The sequence below is a fragment of the Micropterus dolomieu genome, linkage group LG16 (assembly GCF_021292245.1).
Source record: "Micropterus dolomieu isolate WLL.071019.BEF.003 ecotype Adirondacks linkage group LG16, ASM2129224v1, whole genome shotgun sequence".
NCBI lineage: Eukaryota > Metazoa > Chordata > Actinopteri > Centrarchiformes > Centrarchidae > Micropterus > Micropterus dolomieu.
In genome coordinates, this window is record NC_060165.1 from 15,304,796 (window position 1) to 15,327,987 (window position 23,192).

General features: G+C 41.1%; 3 protein-coding genes across 8 annotated transcripts in view; 2 read left to right on the forward strand and 1 right to left on the reverse strand.

Annotated features, from left to right (window-relative positions):
• Positions 1-6,737, reverse strand: part of mettl25 (methyltransferase like 25) — a 15,833-nt gene extending 9,096 nt beyond the window's left edge. For 2 of the 3 annotated variants that reach the window (XM_046071773.1, XM_046071772.1), the window contains exons 1-5: positions 6,354-6,735; positions 5,384-5,545; positions 5,112-5,218; positions 3,533-4,117; positions 3,132-3,279 (exon numbers count right to left, since the gene is read on the reverse strand). In XM_046071773.1, the coding sequence (XP_045927729.1) occupies positions 3,132-3,279; positions 3,533-4,117; positions 5,112-5,218; positions 5,384-5,545; positions 6,354-6,678 (1,327 nt within the window). In that variant the 5' untranslated portion in view covers positions 6,679-6,735. Of the gene's footprint in view, positions 1-3,131; positions 3,280-3,532; positions 4,118-5,111; positions 5,219-5,383; positions 5,546-6,353 lie in introns of all 3 variants that reach the window. The other variant, XM_046071774.1, reaches the window with a different exon arrangement.
• ccdc59 (coiled-coil domain containing 59) lies at positions 6,438-9,889 on the forward strand. Its single transcript, XM_046071777.1, has 5 exons — positions 6,438-6,607; positions 6,924-7,087; positions 7,430-7,790; positions 9,116-9,224; positions 9,372-9,889. The coding sequence occupies exons 2-5, from the start codon at positions 6,940-6,942 to the stop codon at positions 9,534-9,536; spliced, it is 783 nt and encodes a 260-aa protein (XP_045927733.1). The 5' UTR covers positions 6,438-6,607; positions 6,924-6,939; the 3' UTR covers positions 9,537-9,889.
• Positions 9,890-10,190: 301 nt separating this feature from the next.
• On the forward strand, positions 10,191-23,076 carry cracr2ab (calcium release activated channel regulator 2Ab). Of its 4 annotated transcripts, XM_046071769.1 has the most exons (18): positions 10,191-10,319; positions 11,137-11,521; positions 12,667-12,778; positions 15,808-15,997; positions 16,141-16,287; positions 17,148-17,238; positions 17,542-17,637; positions 17,885-18,072; positions 18,213-18,284; positions 18,484-18,532; positions 18,641-18,723; positions 19,007-19,682; positions 19,847-19,982; positions 20,496-20,577; positions 21,205-21,319; positions 21,796-21,897; positions 22,538-22,614; positions 22,908-23,076. In XM_046071769.1, exons 2-18 carry the CDS (start codon positions 11,318-11,320, stop codon positions 22,993-22,995), a joined length of 2,508 nt encoding a protein of 835 aa, XP_045927725.1. In that variant the 5' UTR covers positions 10,191-10,319; positions 11,137-11,317; the 3' UTR covers positions 22,996-23,076. The 4 variants fall into 4 exon arrangements, 3 of the variants coding, with proteins under 3 accessions (XP_045927725.1, XP_045927726.1, XP_045927727.1); XM_046071770.1 differs by lacking the exon at positions 10,191-10,319 and having other exon boundaries at positions 10,822-11,521; positions 22,538-22,633; XM_046071771.1 differs by lacking the exon at positions 10,191-10,319 and having other exon boundaries at positions 10,822-11,521; positions 19,100-19,682.
• Positions 23,077-23,192: the final 116 nt, after the last annotated feature.

Genomic DNA, 23,192 nt, shown 5'->3' on the forward strand with positions numbered 1-23,192 from the left:
TGAAAAGCTTCATTAAAGAAAGCAGTTACACATTTATGCAACCCGCTCATTTAGGAATGAACAATTCCTTAAATGCATCTTCAATGTCTAGTAGCTTATGTGGAATCAGGAGTCCAATCTCACGCTGTATACCCACAACAACCCACTCTTAAGATGAGTACATTCAGGCGTCTGGGGTCTGGAGCCAGTGTGTCTCATCACAAAATATTTGCAAGTGTACGGTCGCACACAAGGGCACCAGAAATATTTGTCTTTCTGGATTGCTGTGCATGTACGTGGCCACTTCAGATGAGAACTTTTTGGCCAACACTGGGCCAGCTACTATAAACAGATCTGTGTACGTACTGTAATCTACCTGTCAGAGAGGAGGAAAGGCTTGTCCACTTCACTTGCCTCTGTCAAGCTATGCGCCGGGCAGAAGGGAAGCTAACCTGGTAGCCAGCGTGTTTGCGTGTCCACAGCAGTTTCCGAGAGCCCCAGCCGACCACAGCTGCACATGTTATTATTGCTTCCTTTGGACTGTATCCCTCTGGATTCGCTGGGCCTTGGCCTCAGTCACTGACCCTTTTAGAAATGACATGAAAAGGGATAGCAGGCTGTCAAGTACTCACAGTCAGTACCACCGGGAATGTGTGTGTGTGTGTGTGTGTGTGTGTGTGTGTGTGTGTGTGTGTGTGTGTGTGTGTGTGTGTGTGCAGAACTGCTATGGTTAGAAATGTGTGGTGCTTTTTGCTTCTCTCACAATAGGTCAACAATTCTCACTTTTTAAGGCAAAATCAAGTTAGATTAGAAGATTGATGTCACTCCTGTGTATGTATTGTAAAAATGAAGCTATAACCCAGGGTTAGCTTAGCTTAGCACAAAGAATGGAAATGGGGTGAAACAGCTGGCTCTGTCTGAAGGTTAAACAACAATTTCAACCAGCACGCCTAAAGATCACTAATGAACAGTGTTGGAAAGGTTACTTTCTAAATGTAATGGGTTACCAAATTCAAGTTACCCTATTTAAAATGTAATTGTAGTGTAACTATTTTAATTACTTTGTCAAAGTAATGTAACTTATTACATTACTTTTCAATGACCTTTCTAAATTTCTAATGAATGTTTTCAGCTGTTATCCATTTTCAAAAGACAGCTTAAGAAGGAATTTAACGGTGGCGCTGCATCAGAACAGTATCCAACTTCACTAAACAAATGTGGATATGTGGAAATGGCTAAGGAAGACATTGTGCACATAAAAAAAGAAAAGCAGAAAAAACAATATTCTTCATAACATATAGCCTAGCTTTTTACAGAAAATATTCAGATGTCACCCCCTATGTGATCATGAAATTTTTCATAAGTAACTGTAAAAACATTTTTTTCCCAGTAACTGTGACGGATTACAGTTTTTTATATTTATTTTGTACCTAAATTACATGTAACTAGTTACTCCCCAACACTAACACTGTACGTTATATCTTGTATGTTTAAACTGAACAAAAATAAAAGTGAGTATTATTGCTAAGCCAGCAAGGAAGTCACTGCACCTGGGCAATGAATACTCTGGCACATTCAGTTCAAGTCAGTGGGGCTACAAAGAAAAAAAAACATGTACATAAACAGAAGAATTGTGGTTTTTTTTTTGTTTGTTTTTTTTAAAATATATATATATATATATATATATATATATATATATATGTATATATATATGTGGACACGCAAACACGCTGGCTACCAGGTTAGCTTCCCTTCTGCCCGGCGCATAGCTTGACAGAGGCAAGTGAAGTGGACAAGCCTTTCCTCCTCTCTGACAGGTAGATTACAGTACGTACACAGATCTGTTTATAGTAGCTGGCCCAGTGTTGGCCAAAAAGTTCTCATCTGAAGTGGCCACGTACATGCACAGCAATCCAGAAAGACAAATATTTCTGGTGCCCTTGTGTGCGACCGTACACTTGCAAATATTTTGTGATGAGACACACTGGCTCCAGACCCCAGACGCCTGAATGTACTCATCTTAAGAGTGGGTTGTTGTGGGTATACAGCGTGAGATTGGACTCCTGATTCCACATAAGCTACTAGACATTGAAGATGCATTTAAGGAATTGTTCATTCCTAAATGAGCGGGTTGCATAAATGTGTAACTGCTTTCTTTAATGAAGCTTTTCAGCTCTTTAGCTCATGTTTTAGGGTGAGGTAGGCCACCACAGGAGCTGGCCTGCGTCCCAGACTGAACTATAAGGCCAATAGGGAGGAGAAAGTGTGTGCATGCGTATGTGTGTGTGAATGCCTTTTGTTCGCTTCTCTAAAAGATCAAGCTGGGGTTCGAGGAACAAGCCTGGAGAGGAGTGTTTCCAATCAGCTGTTGTGATATCATTTTGCGATCTTGGCTGAAGCCACGACGGGGCCCCAATGACACGAGGGTCGAATGTCGCGCTGTTAACAAGACATGATGCGATACTGTATCGGCTCTTTTCTTGTAGATACGCAGGGGCTACAGTCACAGCATGAGGAGACAAGTAGACGATTTCATACCTCATAAACTGAGCAGCAAAGGAGCACGAAACGGGGATGATATCAGTTGATGATCCCACATTTTGGCACCTGAATTAACCTCCCGGTTGAGGCGGTTGCAGAAGACGTACAATCTCCTCAGTGTGGTCCAGGCTAACTAAATAACAGTCCTACTAAACCAAGACTAAATAATACACACTAGTTGCACAATCAATCACATCCAATTGATTCCCTGCTAGATTAAAAGGCCAAAAGAATTCATCTTTAGCCACCTTAAACAGCCATCCTAAATCCATAAATCCACTCTTAATGGCTCAAACAGCGGCTTTCCGAGCTCAACTCAATCTCCAGAAGGGTAACTTGGCTGAGTCTCCAGACTCTCAGCGGAACATTTGACTTGTTTACTATAAAATATGAGTTTCTAAGTGTTTATGTGGCTTTATGTGGGAAGATATTTCATTTCAGATTGGATCAGAGTGATTAAGTGACCGCCGCAGGTGTCTGAGGTAGGATTATGGGATGTGTGTGTGAGTGAAAAAGAAGGAGGGAGGCAGAAACGGAGAATAAGACCGTGAAATCTGTGTACAGCAGAAACCATATGTTCTCATAAAAAAAAAAATACCCAGTGTGGTTACCCTGTCCAGCAGGGTCAAACTCCTCAGACAGCAGGTGATAGCAGCAGCCCACGCTGCAGACTGCGGCCAGCTCCGGTTTAGCCACAAACATCCTCAGGGTGCTGGGAGCCAAGTCGCCACACGTGTGAAGGCCGACCATGACCGCGTCCTGGAATTCGAGAGAACAGAAGCAGAGGAGGGGTGGGGTGGAGATCGATGGTAGAATTTATCGATGGTGACGCGCTGCAGATTTGGCACGCAATAACATCCCACACTTGCTCCAGTAATGCAAACTCCAGCTGCTGTCACAGACTTGTAATTTTAGGAGCTGCTGTGGGAATCGTGCTTTTGCTACTAAACTGTACTGGCGTCCTATCTGCACCACCAAATCTATTTCCAACATTTACTTTGGGTTTCCTCACCTCCAGCTCGTTGATCAGCTCTCGGAGCTCCGTTTCTGCAGTAACATAAGACGTGAGGGGTGAAAACACGGTGCTGGCGCCATCGCTTCTGTTCTGAGCTTTCCTCTCCAGGTTCTCCCTCTTCCTCCTCTCCCTCTCCTCAGCACTCAGTTGGCTGGGGGGAACTCGGGGGGATGTAGTCTGTATCACGTCTACCGATAGGGCACCGAGGAAGAGCTCCTCTGTTTCTGGGTTTGGCTCTTGATGCCTCTCCATTGCAGGTTTGACCTCTAACAAGCCGATGAACACCTTCTCCTCCTCCTGTGACACAACACTTTCCCCATCGACATATAAAACATCATCGCCTCCATTCATTACGGGCTTTATTTCTGCTAACTCCTCCTGAGGTGAGTGAGTGGCCTCGCTCTGTGCCTTCATTGCCTTGCTGTGTTTCTGGTATGCCCTGGAGAACTTCTTCAGCTTCCTGTTCCTCTCCTGGGCTCCGTGGGTGTTGGTGGTGGAGGCGTCGATGCCGTAGACCCGGAGGCCATACTGCAGGGACAGGAAGGAGCTCAGGTAGCCTTTTCCCGAGCCTATATCTATTACCTGGGTGGAAGAGAAAAGATGGAAGGAAAAATCAAATCCAAAATCAGGTTACTAAGATAAACCTGTTCACAGTTTTATTAAAGGCAAGGTTTGAAATTGTTCAACCTGGACCTTATTTTCCAATGTTTTAGTGTCTATGTGACTAATTACTTTTTTTTTTAAAAATTGATCCAATATTGAGTGAGCACGCTGTAGTCAGCAGCAGCGAGACAGTGCTGCACTGTAACCCTTGCGGGCAACTGCGCCCCATCAAAGTAAGTCCACTTAAGTGCTAGTGTTTGCCACTTACAGGCTCAGATTGTTATTGTTATTGTCTGACAACACTGTAGAAAGGAACCCTACACAGATAGACCTTTTTTAAAAAATAAGATCCATTTTGTTTAACTAGAAACAGTCCTTATATCACTCTTGTCAAAGCCACCAGAATGCCTTGACAAAAACTGTAATTTTACCTCGCAGAACACGGGAGTTACTTGCCTTGGTCGGTTATTTTGTGTGTGTTGTTGTGTGACTTTGGTGTTTTAAAGGGTTAAAAAAAAAAAACTTGCACGAGTACACAAAAATGCGAGCAATTAGGTTTTTTGTCTCAAGGGAGTCTGATGGCTTTGACAAGAGCAATATATTGACTTTTATTGGTTAAATAAAAAAGATTAAAAAAAAAAAATCAAAACAAAAAATGTATTTTGCTGTAGGGATCTTTTCCATAATGTTGTCACAAACACTTAGGGTGTTTGACAAAACAGTGGCAAAACAAGCACTTTAGTTAGCGAGAGACCTTACGGCGCAGCTCTGTCTAGATGCTGCCGACTGCAGTGTGCTCACCCAGTATTGGATCAATTTAAAAAAATATTGTCCCAATTACTCAAAAAAAAAAATTATACAGAAAAACATGGGAAAATAGAGTCCAGATGGCAAAACACCAAACTTGCCCTTTAAGTATCTCCCTAAAAGAGCCTTTAAGGTATTCATTGCAACTTTAAAATTGCTACTCCACCTGTTTGACTCCACAGCGCTGAGCCAGACAGGCCACCACCTCAGACATGGACTGGACCTCATGAGATTTCTTAGAGTTCATGAACTCATCTGGCTCCAGCTCAGCACCTGGGTAGACAGAACAAAAAAAACATGTAATTTTCATATTCATCAAATTCTATAACAGCACCTGAGTTATGGTCATGATTTGAGCTGGACATTCACGGACAATCCTTGACTGGTTTCTCACTCTCAGCATGAAACAATGTGTTCCGACTGTCCATTCTTCCCTACCATTCTCTTCCCTCTTCTCTCTGAGGGCCTGCAGTAGCTCATCCCTGCTCATACAGACTCCAAGGCCAGGAAGAGAGTGGGCCTTGGCCGCCTGCAACAGTTCACGGGTATCAACCAGCCGGTTTGTATCATTGCAAAACCCGAAGGTGGTCCCGGCTTGCTCTGTTTAGGGAGACAGACAGACACAGAAATAAAGGTAAGGTTGCACAAAATTGTGCAAAGCTTTTCATGTACATACTGTAGCTATTGAGTTTTTGTCTTTTTGGCTTATTTAGTAAAACTTAACACACATTTATTTTATAGATTTTAGTGCTAGGAATTAAATCACTTAAAGGGTAAGTTCACCCAAATGATTAAGAAAAACCTTAACATGTTGTCTCGCTTATACTAGTACGAGTACAAAGGAGGGAAGTGGCCTTGGAAAATTACATTTAGAAATTTTACAGAAAGACTGGTATGTCACAGCACTCAATGTGAACAGTTTTCATTTAAACTACTTTCCACCGTCATCGTGAAACCTTTTTGCTTGAAGTTCTCAAGATATAAAGTAATCTATCTCCAAAAATTGGCAGATAAAAAGTTTAAAAGACAGGGTTGCCAGTATGTGTGTGTGTGTTTATACTTTCCATTTGGTAGAAATTCATTAATAAGTCCTTAGTAATAAATGGATTTTGATCCAGATTCCCTGCAGCCCTTTTTAGAAGGTAGTTCGTCATACCTTCCACATAGTTATGGGTTTTCTTCACAATCTAACAACCCAAAAACTGTTCTACATAATGGCATCTAATTCATGTACAAAGAATTTGTGAATAATGTGTTAACCATTTCTAAAGCTGTTGGTTACATCTTGTACAACTTTTATACAGTATGCCTAATTAGAAAGTTACACCCACAATGTCCTTCTACAAACTTTCATATTTTAAGGCTACCGCGAGTAATCATTCCCCAAGAGCAAATGTATGGTATTTACCTTTTGCGTTGTGTTCGGGCTCCCTCTGCTGGTCACTGCATGTGCTCACTGTTGACAGGACCTCCTGAGGTGGCACCGCCATGAAACGGTTCCACACGTCGTGAGTGTAAAACTCCACCGTGTGAGCATTGGCGATGCTCAGAGTTATATTCAGAAACCGCTTGACTTCATCCATCCGTCGTTGAATTTCTGTGAGGCTGTATGAGGAGGGTATCATTTTAAAAAGCTCCCTTAAGAGGACCTGAGTGAAGCACGTAAGAAGTCGTCCACTGCTGATGCACGCCCAGACATTAGCAGTCGAAAATACTGTTAGATGATTTGACATTAAATGCAGATTTTTTTTTTAAATAAAATAAAATATCTGTTAGCTTACATACAAGGCGCTTGCTTCTGGGTATACAAAATATTCTAAATGCGGATTAAATGAACCGACTTAGAAATAAATAATCGAGATTGGATGCTGCCTTATCGCCTTTTCATGTCTGTCTTGTACACGTCATCGTCCCGCGTCTGTAAGGAAATGGCATGCAGCCCGAGTCCCGCATGAGTGTAAACATTTCGCTTTTCCAGATAAGCTTAAGCTGAAATGGCACCGACAGCTGTAAAAATTAAGAATAAGAAGTTTACAGCAAAAGATGGCAACTGGAAGAAGTCCAACAATAACGCACAGGGGGTCAAGAAGAAGAGGAAATGGGTCCCCGAGCACAAAGTATTCGAAGGCAGTGTGAAGGAAGGTAAGTTTATAACCGCTAACTTACTCTGTTAAAGTAATGAGAAGCATTAACTGTAGTAAACGTTAACGTTAGATGGGGCTTGGTTAATTCACAAAGACAGACAATAATGGGGCACAGCTCAGCCTATCAACACATCCTGTAAATAAACGTGATGCCGAACTCAACTAAGAAATCTCTCAATTTAGACTTGTATTTCTACGTGACACACTTTGATTCTAGCTAAAATCTTTATTATCCATTTTTTCAAAATATCTAGGTCTTCCAAAAAATTCGGCTTGTACTCATATTAAATAGAATATCGACTTAATATTGCATGGCATGCCTTTGTCTTTTTGTCTTAAGGCCAGGGGTTTGCTTTAAAGAGGAAGCAAAAAGTCAAACATGAGTACAACAAGCTGCTGCGGAAGGAGAGGAAAAAAAAACCTGAGTCCAAACCGCTTTACAAGGATGAGTACCCAGAACACCTCAGGCATCTGTACCTGGCCGAGGCAGAGAAGCTGAAGAACGAGGCCTGGACCAATAGAATGAACAGGAGTAAGCTGAGGATGAAAGGGCAGGAGAAGGGAGAAGAGACAGGTGTAAATGATGGCGCTGCATGCCAGAGTGATGCTGCTGATCCAGGTGCAGAAGTTACTGGTGGATCTGAGTTGACAGATTCTGTCACTGGGAACCCTGAACCAACTGCAGCCTCAGAGAAAGAAAGGTAAGAAAACTGCTCTAAAACATAATTCTCACATGTAAGTGATCTGAGTGATTGTAAAAAGAAATAAGATAAATTACTACCTGAAACTATGATATAAGTAATGAAGTGCCCAGTACCGTAAATTAAAGCATTTTGGGGAATAAGTATTGCACATTGGAGAAGAGGTTTGAACTTTCAACCTGGTTTGAACTTTTTTCAATAGACTTTCTGTGCTTGTACAGGTTTGAGTTTTCAGAAATTGAAATTTAAAGGGAAACACTCCTGTAATATAATACAGTCAATATAAACCTGTCAATGTACATTCTGATTCATTGTTTTTATTTTCTATTTAACTTTTAAAACTAAAAAATATTTCCCTGTTGCTTTTATGTTGTATGTAAAGCACTTTGAATTACCTTGTTGTTGAAATGTGCTATATAAATAATGTTGCCTTGCCTTGCTTTACAAATAATGGAGAAATAAATTAAGCAACACACATTGATTTTGATTGAAGTGAGATAAAAGCAGGAACTGCGAGGCAGTAGTAGACTGTTCCGGGGTACAGGGCCACAGACAACCAATGCCGTGTCTCCTTTAGGTTTTTAGCCTGGCCAATGGAATAATTAGCAACGACCTACCAGTGGATCTCAGTCTGCGTCTTGGCTAATAGGGGGATTAAAGCTCAGAGCTATATGAAGGTGCTGGCCCATGTCTGGCCTTTAAAAGTAATTTAAAGCATTTTTAAATCAATCCTAAAAGAAACAGGCAGCCTGTGAAAGGATGCTAAAAGTGGGGTGTGGTCACATTTTTTTCCCAGCAAGTTAGAAGTTGAGCCGCAGCGTTTTGGACTAATTGTATGCAATGAATTGATTTTTTTCTGCAGCATTGGTTTTGAAAATTAGGTGCCTGCTCTTGACAAGGTAGAAGAAGAAGAATGATGAATGTTACATCAGTGCAAGGCTAAATAAGTGGAGTACTATTTGAAGTGGCTATTGCAACATTCTGTGGCCATTCTGATTCATTCATATTTATCATTTTGATATGTTAGATGTCAGTGGTTTTTAGATTAAAACCTTGAAACACGAAAATGCAAACTCTTTCAGAAACCACAGAAAAAAGCTTTTTTACATTAACAATGAGGGATTTTTTATACTATCCACCAATGAGTTTTTAAGGTCTCATAACAGAACTGTGAATGTTTGCGATCTACGGGCGAAAGTCTGTAAGTTGAAGTGGAAACATGGATACTGCCTAAATTGGAGTGTAGTTTTATTATTTCTTTTATTCTTCAACTGTCAGTTTTCAAGCAGATTGGGAAATACTGCCTTCATAATATTCTCTTGCAGTCTTCCGATGAGCAACCGTATGAGGAAGAAAATGCAGAAGAAGACGTCTTACCAGAAGACAAAAGAGGAATTTGAGACAGTCAGAGAACAACGGAAAAAGAAGAAAGAGGTGAAGTGTTTCTGTTTTATTGTTAATGATTAGCCATAAAAAAGGTCAAAGCTTTAGTTGTTTTGTGACTGCAAATGAAATCGCTTTCTGCTGCTGACGGGTTTTCTTGTGTTTGTTTTTTTGCATGTACTTTTTGTTTAATCCCAGGAGTACCTGAAGAACAAGCAGCAGAGAGAAGCAGCCATTCAGAAGTACAAAGAGAAAAAGATGGAGACGTTTCAGATGCTGAGCAAAAAAACCAAGAAAGGGCAGCCCAATCTGAACCTCCAAATGGAGTATTTGCTTCAAAAGATCCAAGGACCTACGAAATGACTCCCAAGTCAGAACTGATGGTGGAGAATTAATAGGAAAATGGACCTTGCCTGTATTTGACTATGGACTTAAAGCTATAACGACTACCTGCTTTTCACAAAAAACCCTCTTTTCAGTGGTGCTTTATAGATAGAGTTGTAATCTAACACCAGATTGCCTCCTTACTTCTGTTGTGTGTGTGTGTGTGTGTGTGTTTTTTTTTCAGTATTTTGTCCCTGATAACATAATGCTGTGGCCCACTTTAACCTCAGACCACAAGAGGGCGTTGTAAGATTTGAAGAGATGGAAAAACATGCTCATGTTAGACATTTTTTTTAATTCAATAAATGTTAGAGGTTCTTATAGCCAACAAATTCAAAGTTGTATCTGCTTGAAAGCTACTTGCCATGACGCAAAATCATTCAATATTCAGTCATTTAGTTGACTAGTTTTGCTTTTATTAACCCTTAAATTTGACTCCAAAATCTGTAATGTTCTCCTGTCAATAAGATGGTAGTAGTCCCGCGGCTGCTGGTGTCATAGTTACAGGCAATGTAAACATGTTGCATACGTGTAGCCCGCATAAAAGAGAGTTCACCTCTCTGTCAGTGTGGGAGCAGCACGTGGACGCAGGCTGCAAAAGCCCCCGGCAACTTCCTCATGACATCACATGGTTGCAGAATGACTTCTCTAACGTTTCATCTGTGAGTTAAGACTACCCTAAACACTGAGTGCGCTCACTGCCCTGTTGATACTGAGAGCGGAAAAGGGGCTTCAGTTGCTTGTGCATTTCATTTGTAAAAGGTAAGACCTTTCCTCCTGTTTCTGGTTTGTTTGAAGAAGTGATTTGTATTTGCAGAGGATGTTTAAGATGTGTTTCTGGTTAAAGCAGGATCTAAGTTTGGGAGCAGAAGGAATTTGCCACAAGTTTTGTATTTGTTTTAAAGAAAGGCCCTAAGCATTTCTTATCCTTTAAACTTAATATTTAGAAGAGTATAGCCGTTTTTGACAGCAATGTTATACTGCAGAGGGTAACGTGATTGAGGACTGTGGATTAAGAGAATGTATTTGCGTCATAAAGGATATTAAGTACAGTGTAATGTATTTAATGTCAAATTTTCAGTTTTTAAACAGATTTATTTGCTGCAAAGCCAAAACTCAATGTCTTACTAACAAATAAAACAAAGTTTTCCATCATGAGAAGAAACACTGAAATTATATAGAATCTCCAACTGGACCCCAGCCCTGGATAGTACAAACAAAGTACTTTAAAACCTTGTTAAATGGTTGTGAAAGCACAGAGGGGGGGCTACATTACAGTACTGAGTTCAGCTGAGAGTGTGCCTCTTGGTAACGGCTTTTGTGGGCATTATGCTGTCATGTGTTCTGTATGGCGGGGTATTAAGATAATCCTTTACACTGTGTTTACATACCTTTTGTGAGTTGCTTGTTCCTGGCTTATTAGAAAAGGGAAGTACTGTATAGTTGTAACAAGTGGGGTACTGTTGCAATTATGTTCTGTTGTAGTGCAACATGTTCCCACTAGTTTTCCTCAGAAATGTCCCCTTTCCCAGTGCGTTACTAAGAAGTACTGTATTTGTATTATTTCTTTGTCTCTCAGGAGCCTGCAGGCCATTTTGAGTGTATGTATAGCCTAAGCCACAAAGTTATCAGCGATCTCATCATTTGATGTCACTTCCTTTCTCTGTCGCCATGGCGACTGTAAGAGCCCCAGAGCACCACATGCAGGGCCAGTGAGGAGGCTTGATGTCTGATTCCACTCCGGACTGCCAGTGAAATACATGATACTTACACACCGTGCTGCTGAAGTGTCCTTAAAAAGAGTCGCAGGTATGGAGGAGGAGGGCAGGGTGAATGGCTTTGGACTGAGGCCAGGGAGGAGGGGCTCAGATTGGGGACGAATCGCCCTGCTGGACAAGACCAAGGAGTTTTTCCGGACCTGTGATGTGGAGGGCAAAGGCTTCATCACCCGCACCGATATGAGGGTCAGAAAGAAGCCTGTGTGTGTTGTTACATTAGCTTGGAGTCATATAATAATATTGGAGATTTAAACTGTCCAGTTTTTCACGAGAGATATTTATGGCATGGTTTTAGAGCTGCAATTAAGGATTATTTTCTGCTGGATATTTTAATCAGTGAAAAGTTTTGTGTAAAAAAATAAAAAAAAAAGTTCTTAAGAGGTCAAAGTCATGTCTTGAATATGCTTTTATTGTCCAAACAGCTTTTAACCCAAATATATTCAATTAACTATGTTTATAAGACCACAAAAAGAAAAAAATATTTACTTAATTATTTAAATGAATTAATTAGTCAATTAATTAATTAATTAATTAATCCACTAATTGTTACTAATTGGTTTGTTTTTCCTGGCCACTCACATTCTTTAATGTCACACATTCTCTCTTTTAAAATGCATAGGTGCTCTGCGAATGCATTTAGCCTCCATTAAGAAGAACAATAGGTGGAGAGGATTGCTTTTACCTGTGGCATAATTTAGCATCCTGTGGCGCCGTAATGACAGTGAATGGCGAGCAGGAAACACTTAGTGACACGCTTGCCATTTTTGCTTCCATTCCGAGATAAAGTTTTTTTTCCATGTTATATCAGCATTGTTAAAGAAGCACTTCACCCACTTGGCGCACCCGGGACAGTTGGTGAAGTGGCAGAGTAGCACCATTGATGGAAATGTTTATGAGTAGCTCATACACACACACTTTCACTGGCTGAAATGTAGAACACAGGCAGGAATAATACACACAAGCCTCTTCAACCCTCTAACAACGTCCAAGCTGGGTTGTTAGTTAAGTAGGACAGGGCCCTTGTGAGCATTTTACATTTTGTTGATGTTGTTTTTGTTGAGGGTTTCCAAGAAAATCTCTGTACAGTGACATATAAAACAGCCACTTTGTGAACGTGTTGATTCTGTGCTTTGCATGCTTGAGTCGTCATACATTTTTCTGTATTTATTGATTTAGATACTACTTATACCTACTTATACTATCATAAAAGTTACTTTAAATTGTGTCCACTGTCAGCTATGTGTAATGTTTGGTAGTGCTGATAGTTCCTGTTGAGCTAAGCTCAGTACAACAGCATTTAAATGTCCTGTATGTTTATGTTTTCCTGGCAGAGGCTCCACAGAGAGCTCCCTCTGACTGCGGAGGAGCTGGAGGATGTGTTTGACTCTCTGGATACAGATCGCACTGGCTACCTCACACTGGAGGGATTCTCCTCTGGATTCAGTAGGTTTTTCTTTTGTCAGAGGGCTTTAGCCTGGATCATGCAGCTAACTGGATTTTTACTTTAAACAGCATTCTGTCAATCAAACCGGAGCAATTGGCAGTCAATGCTGGCATCAAGTAGACAAAAACTTGTGGAGTTTTGCAGTGGAAAATAATTGTTTTGTGTAATGTAAGTTGTTGTGTGTTTGAAGCCTATAAATGATTCAAGGCTATGTAGTTTTAGCTAAAGAGATGCCACTTTGGCTGCAAGTGAAAATTTCGTAACTAAATCAGTTATGTTAGTTACACAACACAACTGGTGGCTAAAGTTAGCTAACATTAGCCACCAAAAGCTATTGGTCATACCAGACCAAGTTAGGCTGTAGCAGCAAAACAAAAGTGTATTGAATCACGTAAAGGTGTGCCTAATTACTTATGAATTGACATTTCATTTGCATGTAGTAGAATGTGTTATTTTCTCTTCCCAAATTTACCACTTCAAAAATATTAGCATGTATTTTTCAAGGTTCTGGTTTAAGTTACAGCAGATTGTGTAGCTTGTGTTATTTAAAGGTTCAGTGTGTAAGTTCTAGTGACATCTAGTGGTGAGGGTTGCGCATTGCAAATTCGGAAAGTATTTATTATTGGTCCCTTGATAGGGACACGGTCTTGTCATATATCACCATTAGCAGTAAAAAGAAATAAATGTTTTCCACCAGGACAGTAAAATGTGAAGTTTAGCTGCTGATCTGAGCTTCCCTGCTGTTACCGTTTCATTACAAATAATATTCATCAGCTGTTTGTCTCAGGAAGGTAACAGCGCATTTCTGTCCAGGTAACAAAGCCACAACAGAGCGCTGGAGAAGAACTACATGAAATTACAATCCAACTACATATTTTTTCTACCAGCGCAGTAAAAGTTTAGCTGGTTGATCTGAGCCTCGATGCTTGAAGCTGCCGTTTTATTGCCAATTAGCATTCAGCTAATTCTCACAAACATAACATACAAAGCCAAAAACAGAGCGCTGGAGAGAGAGAGTAACTACATGAAATTAATCCAACTAACATAACATCACAAGCCAAAGCACAGCGCTGGAGAATAAATCAAACTAACAATAAATGTTTCTCTACCAGGGCAGTAAAGGTTTATTTAGTTGGCTGATGCTTCCATGCTCTAAGCTAAGTTATGGTTTTATTGCCAAAAAAGGTAAAGTAAAATTTACTAATCAGCTCTCTGTGATTATGGTCATCTTCTAGCTAAAGCTATCAAACAACAGTTTTCATTTGCATCGCTAAAGTCTGACAAACAAAGTTAATTACCTGTCCAGCAGAAAACAGACAACTTCAGCACCGCTTTGAAAACTTCTGTCCCACATTAAGGTTATAGCCCTCCATCTGGGAAAATCCACAAATTACACAAGCAGAAGAAGAACGCCGTGATGACGAAATGCACTCTGTAGCGCTGTTTGTTCGTTGACGGCTACGGTAGAAACATGATGACAAAATACAGCGACCTCCATAGGAGGGGGTGCCGCCATAGACATATAAGAGATAGACGCCCTATCAACCACTTCTGCCTACTGGCGCGGACAAGCCGTGGGGCCGCCATCTTGAACTGGTCACCCACTCCACTCAGTGTAATCTGTTGGGCAGGTGCAATGAGCTGTCAGCGCATTTAATTAATCATACCTCACTTAATACCGAACTGAAAAACGGGGACTGTCCCTGAAGCAGGGGACGTCTGGTCACCCTATGATATGTGACGTAGGCTATGATAGGTATTTTGCGAATCACACACTATAAATATGATAGAGAAGCAGAAACAGATAGTGAGAGTAAAGTCAGATATTTTAATAATTTGAACCAATACAATATGATTAAATTATATTAGAGTCTACTTGAAGCTTTTTATATTTGTCCCTCTCTGTCTCTCACTCACACACACACACATACACACACTCACACACAGTACTAACACGTTCTTCTGCATCCATCTCCTCCCAGCCCTTGACATTTAGCAGCCCAACACACACACACGAAAGCTTTGCATGAGCTAAAACCCCTGAAAGAGGACTGTTTTGCAGAGCTTCATTCTCGTGCTCCCATTCTGCAGTTCAAGAGAGGTGAGTCTGGCAATGTGGTGCAGCCTTATCCTGAGAAACACAGACACAACCAATGACAACAAGTCAGAATGACGGTTGTCGATGCCAAACTGTGTCTCTTCAATGTGTTCCCAAAGCAGAAAAATATCCTCCGTTCCAGTAAAGACACTTTACAGAACAGAGAAAATAAGAACAAAGCAACCTTTAATATACAAATATGTAATATGATTTATCAAGTCTCAGTTCATAGCCGGGTGAACACCGGCCGGTGCACTAAACATAGCCTAGCTAGCTGGCTACGATTTCAGTACAGTAATATCAAAGATCCTTGCTCCTTCTCAACTCTCTGGTAATATTCTATTCACAAAATACAACCAATAGTACGGTAATGTTAAATCTTACGTGTGAAAAGTAATCCCCCGAGCCCTGTTTGCGATGGTCCGACGATTTGAGGATGAATATGCTGCACAGTGCTCTGGCATCTTGCTTTCATCAGCTGCGCAACTGGGAGTACGACCGGTTCAAGATGGCGGCCGCATTTCTTGCGCCCAGTGGCCAATAGGGTGTCTACCTCTATATATGTCTATGGTGCCCGTGGTTATGTAGATATAAATGTCTCATTCTAAGGTAATAAAAACATAACGGTTCATTATGTAAGGTCTTTGTACACCACTGAAAACATAGTTATGGATATTATATTGCATTTATGTCAATAGAGCCTCATAAATATTACACACTGGACCTTTAAATTTTTATGTTTAGAGTTTACCTCCCTGTCCTACTTTAGTTGGAAGCTTCCCTTACAAGTACAAGTGCCTCTGTACAATTGCTAAATGGGAAAGATGACACTATATGGTTTGGAAATTTATCGTCAAGCTAAAGTTAATGTTCAGATGCTGCTGAGGTGTTGATTTAAATATGCTGCCACCCCGCGTGGGTTTATCTCAGGTCAGTTCCTGCATGGGCGGAGGATCTCTGTGACTGATGACCAAAATCAGGCCCCTAGCCCTGTCTTTAGGGCCAAGGAAGCCCTTTATCAGAGCCAATGGGAAGCCAAGCTGTCAGGAGTTGAAGACGAGGAGGAGAGGCACTTCTCTATGCTACTTGAAAGTCTCGGGGCCAGTAATGTGTTTGAGGAGTGAGTGTAATTACTGCAAACCTTTATGTGTGTATTTAATCTGTTGTGTGCTTTGCACTTGAAAACCATAATCCACACTTGACACGAGTGGTGTAATTCGACTAATCTCACTCTTTGTGTCTTCTCCTCCTCCCACCCTCCAGTCCAGGCGAGGTGCGCAGTCTTTGGGCCCAGCTCAGGCGAGATGAGCCTCACCTCCTGTCCAATTTTGAGGAGTTCCTGGCAAGGGTCACCCACCAGATTAAAGAGGCCCACCAGGAGAAGAAGGAGATGGAGAGTGCTCTCCAGAGGTAGTATGACAGGACACACATGTACTCATGGCTGAAAAGAAGACTGTGATAACAATCTCAGCCTATCAGTGAAGCTACCCTTTAAAGCATTTAAGTACAGTGCTTTATGTACAGCATAAAGCAAATGATGTTCTCTCTCATTGGCCACCTTAAGGTGGGTTTGTTTGTGTGTGTTTATATTACTGCCCCATGCTGGGCCCGCAGCATGAGAGTGTTTGTATGGATTTACCTGTAATTCTCTATAGAACAACAGCTTTATCCGTGTCAAATGATCACTAATCTGGAGGCACACTCTGAAGTCTGTCTGACCACATTCTGCTAGTGTGGAAATCCATTAATACTATGCCTGATGGGGACATGAAAAGCAGTAAGAAGTATAATATGTCTTGGATAATATATTTGATAGATCGACTCCCATAAAATGCAAAGCAAAATCTTTGAAGATCATGTCAAATTGCAGGTGTCTCTGTACACAGAATGTGTGATTTGGGCTGTTTGTAAAACATACGTATGGTAGTTTTTCCATGGCACTGAATGGTACTGTGCAACAGCTTGTTATTCCTTTAGACTTTACTAATTGGCTGTTTGGGTCTTAACAATTGTCAGAGGGAATGTAAATACCACTCAGTATTCTTTTGAAAATGAAGCTCTGTTGCTGTGTGTGTGTTGTGTGTGCACGTATGTGTATGAGTTCACATGTAATTACAGATAGGGGGGGAATAATACACTTAAGTTCAACCTAGACAACAATGCTGTTCTGTTCCTAGATATAATATTATGTCATACAGCGTTTCATCAAATTCACTGTTAGCCTTAATCTAACCTTAGTCTCTAAAACCTAGTGCTGTCGCTCTTTGCAGGAAGGCTGCAACACATGACAATGAGATCCGTTATTTATATGAAGAGATGGAGGCGCAAATAAAAAACGAGAAAGACCGGCTGCTGCTAAAGGTACAAGAACTCAAACACAAGCAAAAATGGACCAAAGCAACACCTCTTTTAGCCGCAAAATAACAGCTGTCAGTCTGAGAAACAATTTCCTGTTCAACATTTGCATATTCATATGGATTTTTCAAGGAGGTAGAAGGAGTAGATTAAACTTTTTTGTGGAAAAACCATGTCAGATGCAAATTATTCCTCAAATCAGATTATCTTTACATTTTATATAAATATTTAAAACATTTAATAACCTTAATCATGTGCCTACTCCTGAACCATTTGACCTTTTAACCTTTTAGTCTTCTGGCCATGCAGGACTCTGGACGTCTGCAGTTACGCAGCCAGGACCTGGAGTACCAACTGTTGTCGAAGGAGAAAGAGCTGGAACATCTTTTCCAGAAGCAGAAAAGGGTAAGCGCACACGTGCAACACGTGTCATGACAATGATGTGGCAAAACACACGGCAAATTAACGCAAGATGGATAATTCAAAATTCAGAATGTGGTTGGCCGTGGTGGGCAGAAGTTTTAATCCTTGCAGGGAGCGGTTTAAGCAGCGACCACAGTCCCGTTTTCCCTGTAGATACACTTTAAGCACACTTACCCCGCATTAGTGCATTTCATTCCTGCGCACATGTCCGTCCCCCTCCCCACTCCAGTTAGAGCTCCAGTGCAGTGAGCTGAGCAGTGAGAAGCAGGAGAGCCATGTGGAGAACGTCAAGCTAAAGATGACCAACAACGAGCTGTCCCAGGTCCTGGAGAGCACCAGCCAGGAGCTGGCACTGGCCCAGGAACAGCTGGCCATGCTGCAGGAGCAGGCTGCCCGGCTGCAGCAGGAGAAAGAGATGTGGGTATACACACCAAGTGATACATAACCATTACATAACCTTAAGCTTTAACCCGAAAATCAACCTACAAAGACTACAAACACACACACACTCACTTGTACTTTAAGTGCTGAGAGTTTGTCATTCTGTCCTGTTTCAGGGAAATGTACAGAGTAACTGAGGGACTGCAGAGAGAGAAGCAGAGTCTCATGAAGCAGCTTGACCTCCTCAGGTACAATTAGGACATCCCATGAGCATATGTCAAACCTGGGTAGTTTTAATCTTTTCTTTTGGTTCAGTCCTAATTGGCAAACCTCACAAATTAAGTTAAAGGATTTGCAATGCTTCAGATGCTTTTTATGCTTTTCATTGCATTCTGTCCCACAGCAGATTCCGTCTCTCTCATTCATTCCTCTTTTCAATCTTCCCAGAGAGATGAACAAACATTTAAAAGATGAGCGAGACATATGCTGCGGCGTAGTGAGTATCCATTTGACCTAACTCCATTACAGCAGCATTTATTGTGGCATTACCTGATTGATAAAATACCTCTGTAACACAAACATACATCCCCTTTGTTTAAATAAGCCCCGATCCTCACTCAGAAAGAAGCAGAAGCAGAGAGCCGGCCTCGCCAACATATTTGATGACGCTGGCCAGCCGCCAAAAAGGTTATTCATTTGTCTTTTCCAATGTTCTTTAACACAAATCATCTGTCAGACTGTTTCCTGTGTGACAAAGAAGAATTCCTGCCTCAGTGTGTTGTGAAAATCTTGTAATAAAGGAGGAAAAACAGAGGATATCTGATTCTATACACTTACAACAATCAACTAAACTGACTTTTTTGTTTAGATGATAAAATCAGAAACATTTCAGTGCTTTGGCCTCCACATTTTCATGTCAGTCAAGTGAATTCATACAGTATATCCTCTGTTTCTCCTTTGTTTTTTAAAGAGCCCCACTGTTGGTGGACGGGTCCTACCAGTCTCTGGAGGCCTTGCCCATAGAGCACCTTCAAATCGTGTTTGTTGCTTCCTCCTCCTGTAGTGAGGATGACACCACCACCACCACCACCACGCCCTCCTCTTCCACCACCACTGTTAGCGCCCCTGCATGTCAACAACACCCTGCAGCAAAGAAAAACTCCAGCTTAGCCAACGGTTACGCCAACCCCGCTGCGCCCAAAGCAATTGATGTGAAGGCAAAGGTCAAAAAATCACCCGGCAAGATGGCCGCCGCTAAGAGGGTGACGGGTAAAGACAGAGAAAGAGCAAAGAAAGTGGAGGTTGAGAAGAAGAGAGGGGTAGAAGAGGAGGTCCTAGACAGCCCTCTGGACGGGTGGCCCCTCCGTCGAGTCATCTCCATCGAGGAGGACCACCTGCCCCACCTGCTCCAGGGAGGGCCTCAACCTTTACTGCACCAGCTCAGTGAGGAGGAAGACGAGGCGGGTGATGAGGAGGAAGAGGAAGCTCAGAGTGAAATTGAAATGGGCGTTGTCGCGGCAGCGGGCCTCTCTGCTGTCCCAAACTCTAGTCACCCTGCTCCTCCGGCGAGGAAATCCCGCTTTAGCCGCGCCAAAAAGACGCCCGCGTCTCCAAGAGGACAGCCTGTCGGGAAGGAGGCCCAGCAAGTACGTCCACAGCCTTGGAGCTTCAAATATGTTTTGATCTTGAACAAAAATATATGTTCTAACCTGCGGAGAAGTTACCGCAGAGGTAATGAACCATAAAACATTAACCAGGTTAATACGAATTTATGCCTCTCTGCCTTTGCCTGTTTAATCTTCTTCACAAGGCAAAAGAAGGAGCCCTGTTTGTACCAGACCGTCTGTTTAAAGTGGTCCTAGTTGGCAACTCGAGTGTAGGCAAGACATCCCTGCTACGCTCCTTCTGTGAGGGCCGTTTCCACCCTTCCACAACTGCTACTGTGGGTGAGAAGAGAAAGACTGTAATAATATTGTATCGTATGTACAAAAGTGTCTGTTTTCAACTAATTGGAATGGCACATGTGTGTGTGATTGTTTGTGCGGATGCTAACACATAAGATCACAAGGCGACTTAGCATCACATGAAAGGGCTTGTGAAGTCACACTGCCTGTCTAAGAGCCCTGGCACGCATTGTACTGCAGATTATGTCACTTGTGATGAATTTTTCTCCTTGCTTTCATCTTTCCCAAACCTCAATCGAGCTGTGTTGTCTCCACTTTGTTCCCCCCTTTCTTCTCTGAAAGGAGGCAGCGTCAGTATCACACCTCGTGAGACCCCCTAGTGGCCATTTTTGTCTCTGTCGCTCCGTCAGAATGAATATAATCATATTTAAATTAAATAATTAGAAATGCAGCCACATATTTTATCTTTCCACCAATGAATTTAAACAAACAAAATTAAGAAATGATTAATATATTCTGTTTATATTAAGGTAATCTTTGTTGTGTCTTGATTAGGTATTGACTACAGTGTGAAGACACTAACCCTGGACAATATGCAGGTAGCCATGCAGCTTTGGGACACAGCAGGTCAAGAGAGGTGAATTTCTATTTCATTTTTTAGATTTAGACAAGTGAAGATGTAGGAGATTTTAACCTAAACGAATAAATATATGAGAAAATAAAGTAAAAAATCAACACATAATCAACGGATGTAATATTGAAATTCTTATTAATTATTGTATACCAATGCTACATACACGAGTGTAAATAATATAATGCAAAAAAGTTTTGCAGTATTATGGCAGTACCTCAAAGTATTTCTGTAATTCAAGGTAAAAATTTACATCATTTATATCATTATTTTTGGTGAAAAATTTGAGTGCTTGAAAAATATATTAAAAATGTGATTCACTGTACTCGGGGTATTGGTCCTCTTGTAGTAATTTAGCATACTTATTGTAAAATAAGTAAACTAATAAACAATACTACTTCAAGTGAATGAACACTACAAAGCAACACATAATAATGTATAATTATGATTATCAAGTATGATTTGATTTATTTCAATGGATTGACTGAAGAAAGTCACTTTTGTTACATGTCAATTAAAATATATTTTCTACACAGTATTACAGTAGCATTTAGGTGCCCTTCAAATATATAATACTGGTAGTTATGTGCAGTAGGTCAATGTGGTGACAGTCAGACTCTGTTATTGACACAGGTACCGCAGCATAACCAAGCAGTTCTTTCGCAAGGCAGACGGTGTGGTGGTGTTGTACGACGTCACGGTGGAGGAGAGCTTCAAGGCTGTGCGACCCTGGCTCATCAATGTCCAGGTCTGACCTTTGACCTAAGGAGATCTTGTTTTCGTCATGTGTGGAGTCAGGAGATTATCGTGGTTTATTTAGCAAACACTGACCGGTTTATATAAGGTTTATATCATTTGTAGTCTTCCCATAATGTTAAAGGAGTTTTTTGTATTATTCCTTGTAGTAGTGGAACATTTTTAAGAGCATTACCCATACTACAGAAAAAAGGTCAGGCTACCTCTACTGCTTCAAATTTGGTCGGTCTCTCACAAATCCACCGATCTGATGGAAGTACAGTTCACAGCAGACATTTTAACTTGTGATAGTAGAAAAGGCATAGATTTCACTAATGACATTAACAACGGCTGTGTCCTATTCAAGTGTCCCAGTAAGCTGTGACAGTGAGCCATCATTGATTTTGGGATTTATGCCTGCAGTTTTCCTGCTGTGCAATGTCTCCTGTGAAAATGGCTTCATTAAATCATAGGGCTACTCTTCTTCAGGATGCAGCAGGAGAAGGGATCCCTGTCCTCCTTTTGGGCAACAAAATGGACATGGATGGCGACAGGGTGGTGTCATTCAAGGAAGCTGAGAGACTGGCTTATGTGAGTTAAATTGAATTGTATGTGCAAGAGTGCAATGAGGCAGTTCCATGTTGATTCTAGTAGACTGCAAGTTCACTGAAACTACCGTAAAACTTCAATAAAAAGCCTGGTCCCAGTTAGACGCCAGTCCCTTTTACTGGCTTGGTGTGGCATGTTTTGACAAATAAAAGCAGGTCTCAATTAGACACCTGGACTGTTTTTTCATAGAATTTCTTTGGATGTATAAAACCTCTTGCTTGAGCTAGTTCGAAGCTGCTTAGATCGTGCATACAAATATAAATGTTGAAACAATATTTGTCAATATGGACATACTACATATCGTTATATTGGTTTGATTCTGCACAATTGTTTAGTTCATCTTACGGAAACAATGAGCACCAAACTATTATTCATTCAGATTTACTGGTACGGTAAAGGAATTAAAGGCATGTTCCGTATAGATGCCAGAAATATAGGCAGGATGAGTTCAGTGGTTTAAGCAAATAACATCCTGGGCTATTAATTGAAATTTTATGGTACTCATGTTGTTGATTGTAGATATCCCTTAATACTCCGTTTTAATACTGAAAGTTCTGATCATGACCACCAGTGTGTCTTGAATTAGTTTCATGTTTTGACTTTCTGTGCATATCCTGTGTAGGAGAACAAGGTGATGTTCTTTGAGGTCAGTGCCTACACTGGCAAGAATGTGACAGAGTCTCTGACACACTTGGCCAGGTAAGTGTCTGACATAATGGTAAGTAGGTAGGTGCATTTATTTGTCACAATATAACAAGTTATATAGTAAAATTGACTTTTGTAACTCCCTTCTTCTACAGAGCAGACAATATACATTAATAATACAGCGACTAAGATATAATGATATACAGCTGTCAAGGAACAAAACATACAGACACACTGCACACCAGTCATCAGATGCATGATGAAATAAAGGAGTAGATGACCTTTTGCACTTACTACCTTTTGTCAGGAGTTTGGTCATGCAATGTTCTTTCTCTATCTTGACTCAGAGTGTTAATGGAGCAGGAGGACAGGGTGAGAGACACAACAGTCATCCTCAGTGCTCAGCCCGTAAAGAAGAAAGCCTGTTGCAAGTGAAGTGTATACTCTATTTACTGACTTATTTCTGGACATTGGACTTGTTTTAAGACATTGCAATGAAATCATTCTTGGACCTTATCACTGAATGAAAGTGTGTCTTCATTTTGGCCCTGAAATGTGCTACATGAACAGGTGTGTTACCCTGTGTGAATGTGAAACCTACTGTCAAGCTTAAATGATGAGGCTCGGGGGAA